General features: G+C 38.4%; 1 protein-coding gene across 4 annotated transcripts in view; it reads right to left on the bottom strand.

The window, feature by feature from the left end:
- Nucleotides 1-217: 217 nt before the first annotated feature.
- The window catches only part of LOC126336807 (suppressor of hairless protein), a 198,580-nt gene continuing 185,288 nt past the window's right edge, over nt 218-13,509 (bottom strand). For all 4 annotated transcript variants that reach the window (XM_050000848.1, XM_050000850.1, XM_050000851.1 and 1 more), the window contains exon 2: nt 218-3,263. In XM_050000848.1, the coding sequence (XP_049856805.1) occupies nt 1,593-3,083 (1,491 nt within the window). In that variant the 5' untranslated portion in view covers nt 3,084-3,263 and the 3' untranslated portion in view covers nt 218-1,592. The remainder of the gene's footprint in view (nt 3,264-13,509) is intronic.

Below are 13,509 nucleotides of genomic sequence, written 5' to 3'. Positions count from 1 at the left end.
GCTTCTCATAGGTTTGTCAAGTAATGTTCTTAGTTAGAATGTAATGATATTCTATCAATTTTGAGTAATTATTGTATACTGCAAGTTGAAAATGCCAATGAATATCACATTGCTGAAAGATTCTACTCTAATCAAGTACCAATTACCAAGATATTGGTAGACAGCATATATTTTACTATAAAGAATACAGAAAAGGAAGCAATGAAACAACTCGGGGTTAAAATTGGATGCAAATATATATTTTTAAACATACACTCATTTCACAAAACTGGCAACTCTCATACTTCCACACTCAGTTTCACTATTTTATAGCATATAATCTTTCATTAAATAACAAAAACACGGCAAAAAAAATCAATAACACAATTGAAGAAAATTAAAACCACTCTGCCAAAAAGCTGTATCTATACAGGTGGGGGTGTAGGTGGTGACATTTTAATTCTGCAGGTAAATTCAAATACAGCATTCACTAAGTAGAATTCACATTAAATTGTGTTCATAATACATTATTTGTCAATTCTTATAAAGAGCTAACTACATCACTGCAATGCAAAATTATAGATATATATATATATATTCCTATATAAAATTGTACTGTACATTGCTACCGCTCTTAATAAAAATATAAATTTGTGTCATTTATTTATAAGTATTAGTATATAAATGCAGTTACATTTTATTGCTGTTGTCAGTGTGTATCACCCTCAACCAATTTTTTATGCAGCAATGTTGTCCGCAGAATCACAGACCACCACTTTGACGTCTCTTACCAGTTTCATACATTTATGAACATATTTGTGAAAATGTCTAAAGCAAAGAAATCTACATAAGAATCACATAGGACTATATTTAGGCCTTGTGTTTTCATTTTTTGAATACATATCCAAATCACAAAAAAATCATATTGAATTATTACTGGAATATCCAGTATTCTATAGCTCATAATGAATTTTAGTTTCACACTGTAACTATATAATATAGTTTGTATAAGAAAAGAATTAATGTTCATATTCCTGATGATGTTTTAAAAGCTGTGGTTTCCTTATACAAAATTCAAGACGTTCAGAAACACTATTTTTTATTTATTTACCACAATGATTAGTGCAGTTAGCCCATGGTATAGAAGTATATATTTTACATCTCAGTCTGAATTGTAACATACAAACACACAAGGCCATTTATAAAATAGCTGTCTTTTGTTTATTTTAAAGTATGTTTTTATGCTGCCATATTTGTCATTTTTATGTTCGCTGGTATATAAGCAAGATAAATGATTTTCTGCTATAAAGGACTCCGTCTCTCATAAGTAAATACATTACTTAAAAGACATTACAAAACAATACAATACACATTGTATAATACAAAAATTACAGTCAACTAGATCATTAATGTTACTCACATTAATGATCAGGTTCAAATGAAATAAAATAAGTTTAATTCTCTGTGACATATATGTCTTTAGGAATCTGCAATTTATCACATGGATAGACAAAGCATAATCTGATTGTAATACAAGAGAGTGCTCTTTACAATACCTAGGCTCTGTCATACACCTTACATATCTACAAGTGCTTATACGAAGTAAGTCTTTTTCACAGTCCTCCTTGAGGAGGAGGATGATGACCCCAAGCCATATCGGGCAATGCTGGCATTCGACTGGTTTGGCCACTTCGCATAATGTCTTCTGCCGGCGGACAATGCGGTCTCGGGCCGGGCTCTGGGGTATAGGTGAACGTCAAGCCCGTCGCATAAATAATTCCATCATTTCTTACCAAAGAAACTGGTACTTGTGTCGGCTGACGCACCCACAACCACTCCCCTCTGAATGACGAGATTTCGGGCACTACACATAACATACTCTCCTGGCACCTATACATTGTTTCAGCTTCCACATCTCCAAACCACACTTGTAGGTTAGGAGTGAAATTTTCACCAGTAAGTTCGAGCATTGCGACATCACCTCCTCCATTCAAATGCAAGCTGTGAACGACTGGAACTGGAGTCACTGGAGCACGAACTGGTCCCATGCCTTCAAAAAACTGATACTCTGCTTTATCAGTACTAATAATAGTCCAACATGCACCATCATTTATCATTTCCTTATTTGGTTCCTTTGGGCAAGGTGTTGCTTGAAACTGTATAATTCGCTCTTGTGACAAACACAAGTACATCCTTTCAGTATCTTTCATATAAAAAGCACATTTGTGCAGCTGAGACACTGGATCGTCTGCTTCTAAGAGTGCCATCTGTTTATCAACTTTGCGTATTATGAGCCGTGGAAGAGCCATACCGGTGACACTGCAAACAAGTTTCACTGTACTTCCGTAGTGCACATAACCATCACGAACTGCGAATTCCTCTGACTCCGATTCGTTGTCGTCCAGCAGGTGAATTGTAAATGCTCCCCACTGTGTTGAACTTGCATGAAAGTTGCCATTTTCGACATGAAGGTATCTTGTGCTTACAGTCTGAGAGCGAAGTCTATTGAAGAGAGCCACTTTGGTACCACTAGCTATGCACAGATCAGCGTTCTTCAGAGACTGCTTCTTTTTTGATGGTTTTGATATCACTTTGATTCTTTTGCTATGAAAAACGCCTATGTCATGGCCGTTTCCATAGAACATTTTCACAGAGAGCATGAAATGTTTACGTTTATCTGAATCTGAAATGTACAGTGTTTTTGCAGCACAATACTGCTTACCATTGTTCAAATCCAGCTGCTGCATATCTTGATCAGAGTTTCCAATACCAATAAATGCACAAAGTTGAGCTGCTTGTTCTGTTTCTCCCTCTCTCAGCATTTGCTCCTGGCGCATCCTCCACCCTTCACCAAAAAGGTATATACAGGGAGGCGGACAGAAAAAGCGTTTCTCATTTCCATAAGATTTCTGGGCTACTTTGGCATGAAGTATCACGATCACCATATCACTTCTCTCCCTCAAATACCTTTCCATTGCCTCCCTAGTAAGTCTCTGCTCATCTGGTCTGTACAACATGGAACTGAACCTTTCAAAGAAATTTGGTGGTGAAGGTGGAGTTTGCATACTATGCGCCATAGTGGGGAGTCCAAACTGGTGAGGCATTGTGGTGCTGTCTCAAAGGGACACAGGAACTCCAGCTTCTGTGTAATGAGATGTTATTACACACTCTTCATGAAGCATTGTCATTAGTTACCTCTCATGTGGGCAATGTATGCAGAGCCAATGACCAACATCAGCAGTTCGTCGTCCTCTTCCGAAAGGAGTGAAATGGGTTTCAGGAAACTGCAAAACAGAAAAAGAAAATGTTAACATTTTATATAAAATATTCAAACAAGAGAAATGAAATCTCTGTTGGATAAGCCTCATCATTTCACATATAAACATATGATGTACTTCTGAATATCAATTTAATCAAATTAGAGGAAGTTCACACAAAACATTTAAACAAATCACTCTGTATATGCCAGTCAAGGTTCATTTACAAAATTTTACATTGTTATTTCTCTTTAGCATATTCGTTTGGGAGTTGCTTTACTTTTCCAAGCAATAAGAGATCTTCTTCCATATTGATTTTAATTGAGATTTAATTTTAACATATAATTAATCTACAAAAAGTACTTTACGTCAACTTACTACGGCAATGAGGCTGCATTGGTTGAAAACCAAACAGGAATGTATTGCAAGATTTAATATATGGAAAACTGCGTAAAATTCATGAGACTATTTCTTGGCAGAAGATATCATTTTTACAAATAGTACAACTATCAAGAGATGTATTCCCTAGGCTTACTACGTCCAGAATCAGGTAACATAAAAGTTATCTGGATCAGAATATGTCATGCTGTAAAATAACTGTCAGCGAAGGTTCCTCTGGGTTCAAATACAGGCGAAGGCCATTGCAAACACTATCAAAATGTTGGTACAGTTATTTTACATCATGATGCTGTTCTACATACAGTAAATCTTGCTGAAATCTGCATCTGAGAGGTAAAAGGGCTTGCATTCAGTTTTCATGTGGCCCAAATTTGGCAGTGGTCCCTGATCTGACCATGGACTGGAGATGGAATGCTGCCTTTCTGCGATAAATGAAATAGCATATGGGTACTACAAATATGGCTTGTAAGCTACAATTGTGGTTGTATGACTTGAGCTCCTTAACTTTTCAGGAATTTGTTGGAATGCAGTTACAGATGTGATTACATTTATAACTGATCAGGTACATACCGAGATATTACGATTATTGAAACATTACAAAGTCCTTCAAAATGAATTATCTTCTAACAATTTTGTGCATGATGGAAAACCAGCAACAAAAACCAAAACTTTCTAAATTTGCACACTGATCACATGTTGCTCATGACAGATCACACATTGGATCATCAGTATGGAATAACAACTGCCGTTCTCCATGGTAAGAAGGGCGTGGGTTGCAAGGGTGGACCATGAAGAAGCATGATAGGTATGGGAGCAATGTGAGAGGAATAAACTGTGTTCGATCACAGAGAGGATTAATAACTAAAGCTTTACAATGTATCACCATATAGTTACAAATTCATACCTTTCCTAAACACCAACATCCATTGTCATATTTGAATCTGCTTTCCATGGTCACTGCTAAGTCCTGGTATTTGATTTATCATTTATCACCTCTTCCCCCTTGACAATGATTTGTTAATGTGCGAAACATCAAGCTGAACCAAGGTTTGGTGCAAAAAATGGATCCACAAAATTACAGACCATTATCCTTAGCATTGGTTTGTTGCAGAATTCCTGAGCTTATTGTAGATTTGTGTATGATAAATTTTCTTAACACATAAAACTTCTGTTCACAGATCAGCATGAATTTAGAAGGGATCTCTTGTGCAAAACTAAAGCTTACCCTTTTCTCGCATGATATCCTACAAATAATGGAAGAAGGGCAACAGGCAGATTCTATATTGCTAGATTTCCAGAAAGCATTTGATGTGGTGCCCCACTGTAGTGTTAGTGTAGGTCCGAGCACATGGAATAGATTCTCAGATAGTTCAAAGGTCTGAGGCAGGCAATGTAAAACCACCTCCAATATGACCACACCTAGTAAATCACTGTTTTGTTCAAACCCAATGAAATCTTTATGAACTCACTTTATTAACATAAAAATTCTGTCACCACTTTATGCAGTACTGAAACACTGCTTGTCCAAGTTCTACATCTGTTTTCAGACTGTGGACAATATTGATATGTAGGACCACATTTCTCAAGTGAATATCTCAAGTTCTACCTTTATGAATTTCTCATGTTTCAACTTCATGTTCATTGTGCAAGATGCATGTTGGACAAAGCTGTCAGATATTTTCTCATATGTTGAAATTTAAATGTAGATTTTATTCCAAAAAGTATTTCCTCAGACATCATCTCAATCTTTCATTAAATACTGTATAGAACACATCTGAAATTGGTTAAGTCTTTGATTTTGCTTTGATTTTATTGTTCCATACGAAACTGCCAATGCTCCTAATTAGATGCTCTAAAATAATTCACTACAAGTCTGATTTTCTGGCTTTTGCTAAAGGATACTACATGCACAAAGCTATACAACCATTGAAAACTGTTAGGGACAAAGTTACACACATGGTAGAGCATCCTAAATTGTTTTGAGATTAGGAAGAAATAACCAGAAACAAATGTTTAGTTTTTCTAATGGCGAGAAAAATGTATAAAACACTTGGAAAGCAATAGCAACTGTTCAAAATGCTGACCATAAGTCTCGGCGCAAGCACGCCACTTACATCGTGGAGATACCTCATACCGATACTAGTCATTCCCTTTCCTGTTCCACTCATAAATGGAGGGGAAAATGCTGATCTAAAAGCCTCTGTAAAAGCCCTAATTTCTCTTATTCTGTCTCCATTGTCCTCACACAAAATATATGTTGGTGGTAACAGAATCATTCTGGAGTCTGCTGCAATGTCGTTTCTCTATAAATTTTCACAATAGTGTTTCATGAAATGAATGAAATCTTCCCTCCAGGGATTTCCATTTGAGTTCACGAAGCACGTCTGCAATAATTTCATACTGATCAAACCTACCACTATCAAATCTAGCAGCACGCCAGTGAACTGCTCTAATATCTTCCTTTGATCCGACCTGTTAGGGATTCCGAAAACTTTAACAGTACTCAAGGATGGTTTGCAAAAACGTTATGTACATTATCTCGTTTATCACTGAACTATACTTTCCTAGAATTCTCCCAATAAACTGTAGTTGAGTATTTGTCTTCCCATTACCAAACTTATGTACTCATTCAATTTCATACTGCTCTGCAATGTTACGCACAGATATTTAATCAAGGTGACTGTATCAAGCAACACACCATTAATACTATATTCCAACATTATAGGATTGTTTTCTCTACTCATCTGCATTAACTTACATTTTCCACGTTAAGAGCTAGTTGCCATTCATCATACCACATATAAATTCTAAGTCATCCTGTATGCTTCTGCAATCACTCAATGATGATACATCTTGTCAAACAGTTACAGACTGATGCTCACCCTCCACTCAGGTCATTTATCTACATAGATAACGAGAGCCATCCTATGTTGTTTGCTGGTGGTACTCCTGATGATACCCTTGTCAGATGAATACTTGCCACACAGGACAATGTATTTAACTGTACTATTTACCAGTTGTTCAAGCAAATTGCATGTCTGAAAATCTATTCCATGAGCTCGGACCTACATTAACACTGCAGTGGGGCACCACATCAAATGCTTTCTGGAAATCTAGCAATATAGAATGTGCCTGCTGCCCTTCTTCCATTCTTTGTAGGATATCATGCGAGAAAAGGGTAAGCTTTAGTTTTGCACAAGAGATGCCTTCTAAATCCGTGCTGATCTGTGAACAGAAGTTTTATGTCTTAAGAAAATTTAACATAAGCAAATTTACAATAAGCTCAGGAATTCTGCAGCACACTAATGCTAAGAATAATGGCCTGTAATTTTGCAGGTCCATTTTTTTTCCCTTTCTTACGTACAGGAGTCATCTATACTCTTTATCGAGTCACCTAGGACTTTGCCGTGGGCAAGAAATTCATGACAAATGCAAGCTAAGGACGAGGCCAGTGCCAAACTATACTCTCTGAAAAACTAAATTGGTATTCGATTTGGAGTTAATTTATTCCTAGTACTATTCAAACGAACATGACTTAATGTATTGTTAAAGTCACACAGAGCTGGCAAACATTCTCAACACAGAAGTATTCACACAAGTGTTTCACAAGAATGCAATAGATGGTGTGACATAATTCATCAACAAACCAGTCAACTTTCTTGTGAAATTCACATTCCTAAGAAAAGATCTGGTAAGCACTGGTGGGATGGAAATAAAACCCCTATCATAAACAATATGTGCAAGGCATGGATCCAATTATGATGATAAGAGTGTCTAGTTTTGGCTATGGATTATATTATAATGCGCGCACAATATTTTAGACATTGTAGTTACAAACACACCTGACTTTATTGGCAGCATAGACACAGAAATTAGTGACCATGATATCAAAGTGACAATATTTACTACAGTTAATAAAGACATCAAGAAGGCTTGATGAGTATGTATGCTGGAACAAGCAGATGAATGCAATGGTGAAAAAATTGAAAAAAATCGCATCACCAAAAAATAATTAATGTAGAGTAATGAAGTTTTGGTAATACATTTGTCTAAGTAACCTATATAAGTGATTAACAATGCATGATCACAAGTTAATGTAAATGTATGGTAAGTCATTGGTAATGTGAAATACTGGTACATTAATAATTGGCATAGCTACCAAAATGTTGAATGCAAGCATGCATTGTATTGTAAACGTATCAGATGTAAGTTTGCGGGTTGGAGTTAGATGCCTGTTGCATTTGGTTGGTCAATACAGGGACGTTTAATGAGGTTTATTGACGACACTGGAGTTGTCATCTGATGATGTCTCATATAGTTCTCGACTGGAGACAGATCTTGTGATCAAGCACGCCAAGGCAACATATAGATACTCTGTAGAGCAAGTTGGCTTACAGCGGCGGAATTTGGTCCAGTGTTACCCTGTTAGAAACATTCCATGCAATGCTGTTCATGAAAGGAAGCACAACAATTCGAATAACTAGACTTAATTACAAATTTGAAGTCAGTGTGCATGGGATAACCATGAGAGTGCTCCTGCTGTCATACAAAGTCTCCAGTGTATGTCCAGTGTGTCTAATACATATGCAGGTTGGTTACAAGCTTGTAACTGGCCGCCGCCTAAAAACCCACGGCCATCACTGGCACTGAGGCAGAACCATCATCACGAAACACAACATATACCTACCCTGCCCTACAATGTGCTCTCAACTGATACCACTGAAGTAACAAGGGGCGGTGGTTTGGGGTCAGTGGAATGCATGCTACAGGGCATCCGACTCAGAGCAGTCCTTCAAGTATACAAACAGTTCATTGTTTTACTGTTGTGCCAACTGTTTGTCAAATTGCTGCTGGAGCTGCAGTATGATGTGCCGGAGCCATATGCTGAACACAATGGACTTCTTTCTCGGTAGAACCAGATGGCCATTCAGAGCCTCGTATTCTTGCGACCCTCCATTCTCATGACCACTGCTGCCAGCAATCACTTATAGTGGCTACATTCCTGCCAAGTCTTTCTGCAGTTTTGCAGAAGGAACATCTAACTTCTTCTAGCCCAACTACACATCCCTTTCACAAATTTAGTGACATGTTGATAATGGCGTCTTTGTCGCCTTTAAGGCATTCTTGACTAACATCAACACACCACGTCCAATCTCAATGGTAACTAACATTCACGGCTGCATTACAGTACGTATTTACTTCAAACTTGATTTGAATTCTCATAGTGGTGCTACTAGCGCCACTCTTATCCGACTGGTGCGAAATTTGAATAGCCATTATCTTTCTGATGTAGAAACCTACCAATTTCGAGTCGTACAACTCCTCCTTGGTATTGGAATTTTTTTCGTCAGTGTAGTTATTTGACCCTATATAGAGAATGGATGGACATCATTAGGTCCTAAATGATGGATGAAGAAGAATCATGGGCAGAGTTTAAACTGACTGCAAATCATGCTCTGGACAAGCACATGTGATGTGGAGTAAGTAGATTAAGGAGTGAAAAGACCCGCCATGATTCAACAACAAAATTCGGAAAATGCTGAACAAGCAAAAATGTTACACTCTAACCTTTTTTTTTTTTAAAAAAAAAAAATCGTTCATTTCGAAAGGTAAAAACCGTCTTACCTCAGTGAAATATCTTGCCGAGTACCTGAGAAAATTCTGGTCCTAAGTAAAAGATTTCTACCTAGACACGTGTCGACAAGACAGCATAAGGAAAGCTGAAGGTTTGAATTTCGCATTCATGCAAAAAGATCGTACAAACATAGCGTCGTTTAACCATAGCACAACCTCTCTCATATCGACGACTTAGTAATAGGCACCCCAGGTGCTGAGAAGCACCTGAGAGAGTTGGAAAGGAAGTCCTGTGTCATTTAACTTAGTATTAAAAAATAAAAAAACTCAGATAACTTATACGACTGGTGAATTCCCGGCAGTCAGTTGGATTTGCTAAGTTAATCTAGTAAACATTTTGAGCCATCTAGAGGTTTGTTTGTTTGTTTGCACACGACAGTGCTTTACTGGGCACGGTCTTATTGGAGACGGTAAGCCATTATCTTGCTCAGACATCTGAACTTATTTACCTTGCCAGTTATAGGGTGATCTACAGTTTAATGTAGACTCCAAACCAAGTTTCAGCTCAGCATATTTCACATCATGTCCACCTAAGTAGTCAGTGCAACAGATTGCTAAGCAAATGGGTCTGGGTTCTATTCCTGGTCAAACTGGAGACTTTCTTCACTCAGGGACTGTGTTGTCCTTACACTCGTACCGTCATAATTGACATTATGCTGTTGAGATGGCTGAATGGGTATAGTACATAAGCTAAAATTTTTGTTTTCCAAATATTTTAAATCTTCGAACATTATCAGAGATGAATAAGGTGATAAGTGACTTTTGGATGCGTTGTCGGCCAATTAAGCAAAAACTTTTTTTTACTATTCGACCTCTAAAGTACCAAGTTTGACGTTAACTGCACTGCCGTTAAGGCCGCCCCTGCACCCCTTGAAGCCATACCCACCCACCACCCACCTTAAGCACGTGCGCGCAACTGCAAACACTTTTTTGTGTTTAGAAATATAAACCGCATCAGCTGTAAAATCCGTTTATTCTTAGGTGCTGCTGGTTTCACAGCTTTTACAGCTGCAAGTCTGTATATAAGTGGAAAGCAATCACGCAGGAAAACAGATAATCCAAAATCTACGATGAAACCGTAATACAAAACGCACTCACTGCAGTCAAGTCAGTATGTACATAAAAGAAATTACGTGAACTCTCATTCATGGCAGCAATGGCGGTTATGGCTGAAACAACTGGTTTTCGGTTATACCTTTTCTTCCGCTTCAAGGCCAGCTGTAACACTGTGTTAAAACCGCTCAAAATAACCTGTTTCTGAAATAACCAAAAATTGGTTTTTCCTGTAATGAACGTAAAAATTGAAATTTTGACTCCTTCAGTTTCAAGATACACAGGATCCAAATATTAATTTAACTGTGTAAATATAAGAAAACTCAGCCGGTACAACGATCATAACGCTATTTGGGCATTGCGAATGGTCTGTGATAAAAGGGTGAAAATTGACGATGAAGTTCAGTATTTATCATTATGTTGTCCTTTAACAAAATCTATTAGCAGAGAAAGGCATTATTATATACACAAGCAACAGATTAGCTACTCTGTACCTTCACTGTAATCTTTTAATGAATTGTTTTCTCCTTGTATGATGTAGGTTTGTCGTGGCTTGTCCCGTTTTTAATTATTTTAAAGCAAATGGGGCACTGTACTTCATTGATATCACACATCGTAAAATACTACCAGACTACCGATGGTGGCTTTCTGTAATACAATTATTGTCCGACGACAACAGCGAAAAACTACCATACAGATCAATAGGGCAAGTCTCGTACAACTCATGTACATGTGTACCATCCATTAGGCCACGCCTCATGGTAACAGGTATATTGTCTCAGCATTGCTGTTATTAATTCTCACACCTTGTGTTTGTTGTTAGTTTCTGTCGGCATTGTTATTAAAATAGCACTGATCGCTTTTCCTCTTTCCTATTGCAACGCGAAATTTTTCGAAGAAAAATTACTGGTGTTCTAAAAAAAGATTTATTTAAAAACCAAAAATTTCAGGACTGCTTCAATGGTTAACTGATTGTCCTCTAAAATGGCCTATGTGCTACAAGAAATAAGATACGGTGGAAAAGGCTCCCGTAAAACGTATGGAGAAGGGTAGGAAACAATGAGGAGGAAATTTTATGTAATGCCACAATGGATAAGGAGGAACGTCAACATGTAGTCGTTAACACCCACTATCGAATGGTTATCTAGGTGAATGTTCACTATTTAAAAACTTTGGGCGCCATAATAATCTGTACGCTATCAAGGGAAATAGACTTGGTAAATTTCTCATTAAAACTCAAAATAATAATAAAACAGTATCAAGCAGGCGTAATCGTTACCCGAAGATTTAGCTAGCAACGCAAATAACTGGCACATGGCATGACAATCAGACAGGCAGAAAGAGAAAATACTAACGTGTTGTTTAGGAACAACGTAAGTTAACTAAATCGAACCACACACGATTGACTATGAATGCTGGGTTTCCCTGCGATATGTCATGTGGGACATGCATTGAATCCATTGAGTACATTTTTATTACGCTTCGTCTTAGGTTTGGGATTATTTTCTACGTGATTGTTTTCAGCCTGTATACAGCTTTGCATTTCAAGATGCAGCTGTCAAACCGGTACTGCCTAAGAATGAAATGATTTTACAACTGAAGCGGTTGTATTTCTCAGCATGATTTGCCGTGGCTGTGGTTGCCCAGACTATAAAGCTTTCTTTGCACACTTTTTTTTTCATATTATACATCTATTTTTTCTTGTACGAGTGTAACACCGATGACGCGGAAGAACACTATCCGTCAGCGATTTTTAGTATCGTATGTCACCTGAATTACCATTTAATTTACCCGCAGATAAACTAACATAGCGAAAGTAAAAATGAACTGCTTTTCAAGGAAGTGCGGAGCGACATCTAAACAGATCCTACCCAGTTTTACTAGGAAGTGGCTAACGTCTGCCACGGCCCCCCGACGAACTCTTGCCCCTCAATACACCTGACTTCCGGGAAGCGTTATTTATGCAATCCTTGCCACCTTGACCTAATATCCGTTGCAGTCAACCAGTCCTGTAATGTGCTGAAGGAAGACTGTTCAAATTCGCGTCATCCGGCCATCCTGATTCAGGTTTTCCGTTACTTCTCTAAATCGCTTTAGGCAAATGCAGGGTTGGTTCCTTCGAAAGGGTACGGGCGCTTTGCTTCTCCATCCTTCCCTGTTCCGAACTCGTGCACCGTCTCTAATGACCTCGTTGTCGACGGGGCGTTAAAGACTAATCTCCTCCGCCCAGCTTTGCAGGTCGTCATCATCATACAACGAATGACAGGTAGCCTTATTGGTTCATGAAACAATGTGCATGTGTAGGATGCATCCGACAGCTTTTGAATATTTGTTAAGCAATATGAAGCTACACGAATACACGACATAACCTGCGGAGAAATAACAACGAGATGCACGACTGGGAGTATTTCGATGAAGTGTAGTACTGTTGCAGAAAAGAGAGCGTACAAGCACCTTATGTGGAATATTCTTCTGTACTGCTCAAGTGTTTGAGATCAATGTTAATTACCAACAAAGGAGCAAGCTTAGAAAATCCGATTCGCGCTGTTAACATTCGAAACTGACAGATGCTGTCAGACTGATATTTGCGCAAATGTTCAATTTTTTTTTTTTACAAGTGAATTTTTGAAGGGATATTACCTGACTAGAACGACCAAATTAAATGAAGCTTTACTCGAAAGACACCGCTGTTCGATGTGCACCTCCCGGAAGATCGATAGTAACAAAGGCTCTGAGCACTATGGGACTTACGGAACCGCGCGACTGCTATGGACGCAGGTTCGAATCCTGCCTCGGGCATGGATGTGTGTGATGTCCTTAGGTTAGGTTTAAGTAGTTCTAAGTTCTAGGGGACTGTGACCATAGATGTTAAGTCCCATAGTGCTCAGAGCCATTTGAACCACTATGGGACTTAACTGCTGTGGTCATCAGTCCCCTAGAACTTAGAACTACTTAAACCTAACTAACCTAAGGACATCACACACATCCATGCCCGAGGCAGGATTCGAACCTGCGACCGTAGATGTCGCGCGGTTCCGGACTGTAGCGCCTAGAACCGCTCGTCCACTCCGGCCGGCTCGATACTAACAGGAAAGACATTAAGACACGTATGGGAGAAACAGTCATTTTTCCCGCTCTTCATCATTCCCATGTGTGACAAGGACAATGATGAATACGGGTCCTCACA

The sequence above is a fragment of the Schistocerca gregaria genome, chromosome 2, assembly GCF_023897955.1.
Source record: "Schistocerca gregaria isolate iqSchGreg1 chromosome 2, iqSchGreg1.2, whole genome shotgun sequence".
NCBI classification, from domain to species: domain Eukaryota; kingdom Metazoa; phylum Arthropoda; class Insecta; order Orthoptera; family Acrididae; genus Schistocerca; species Schistocerca gregaria.
This window is presented reverse-complemented; position numbering and strand designations above follow the sequence as displayed.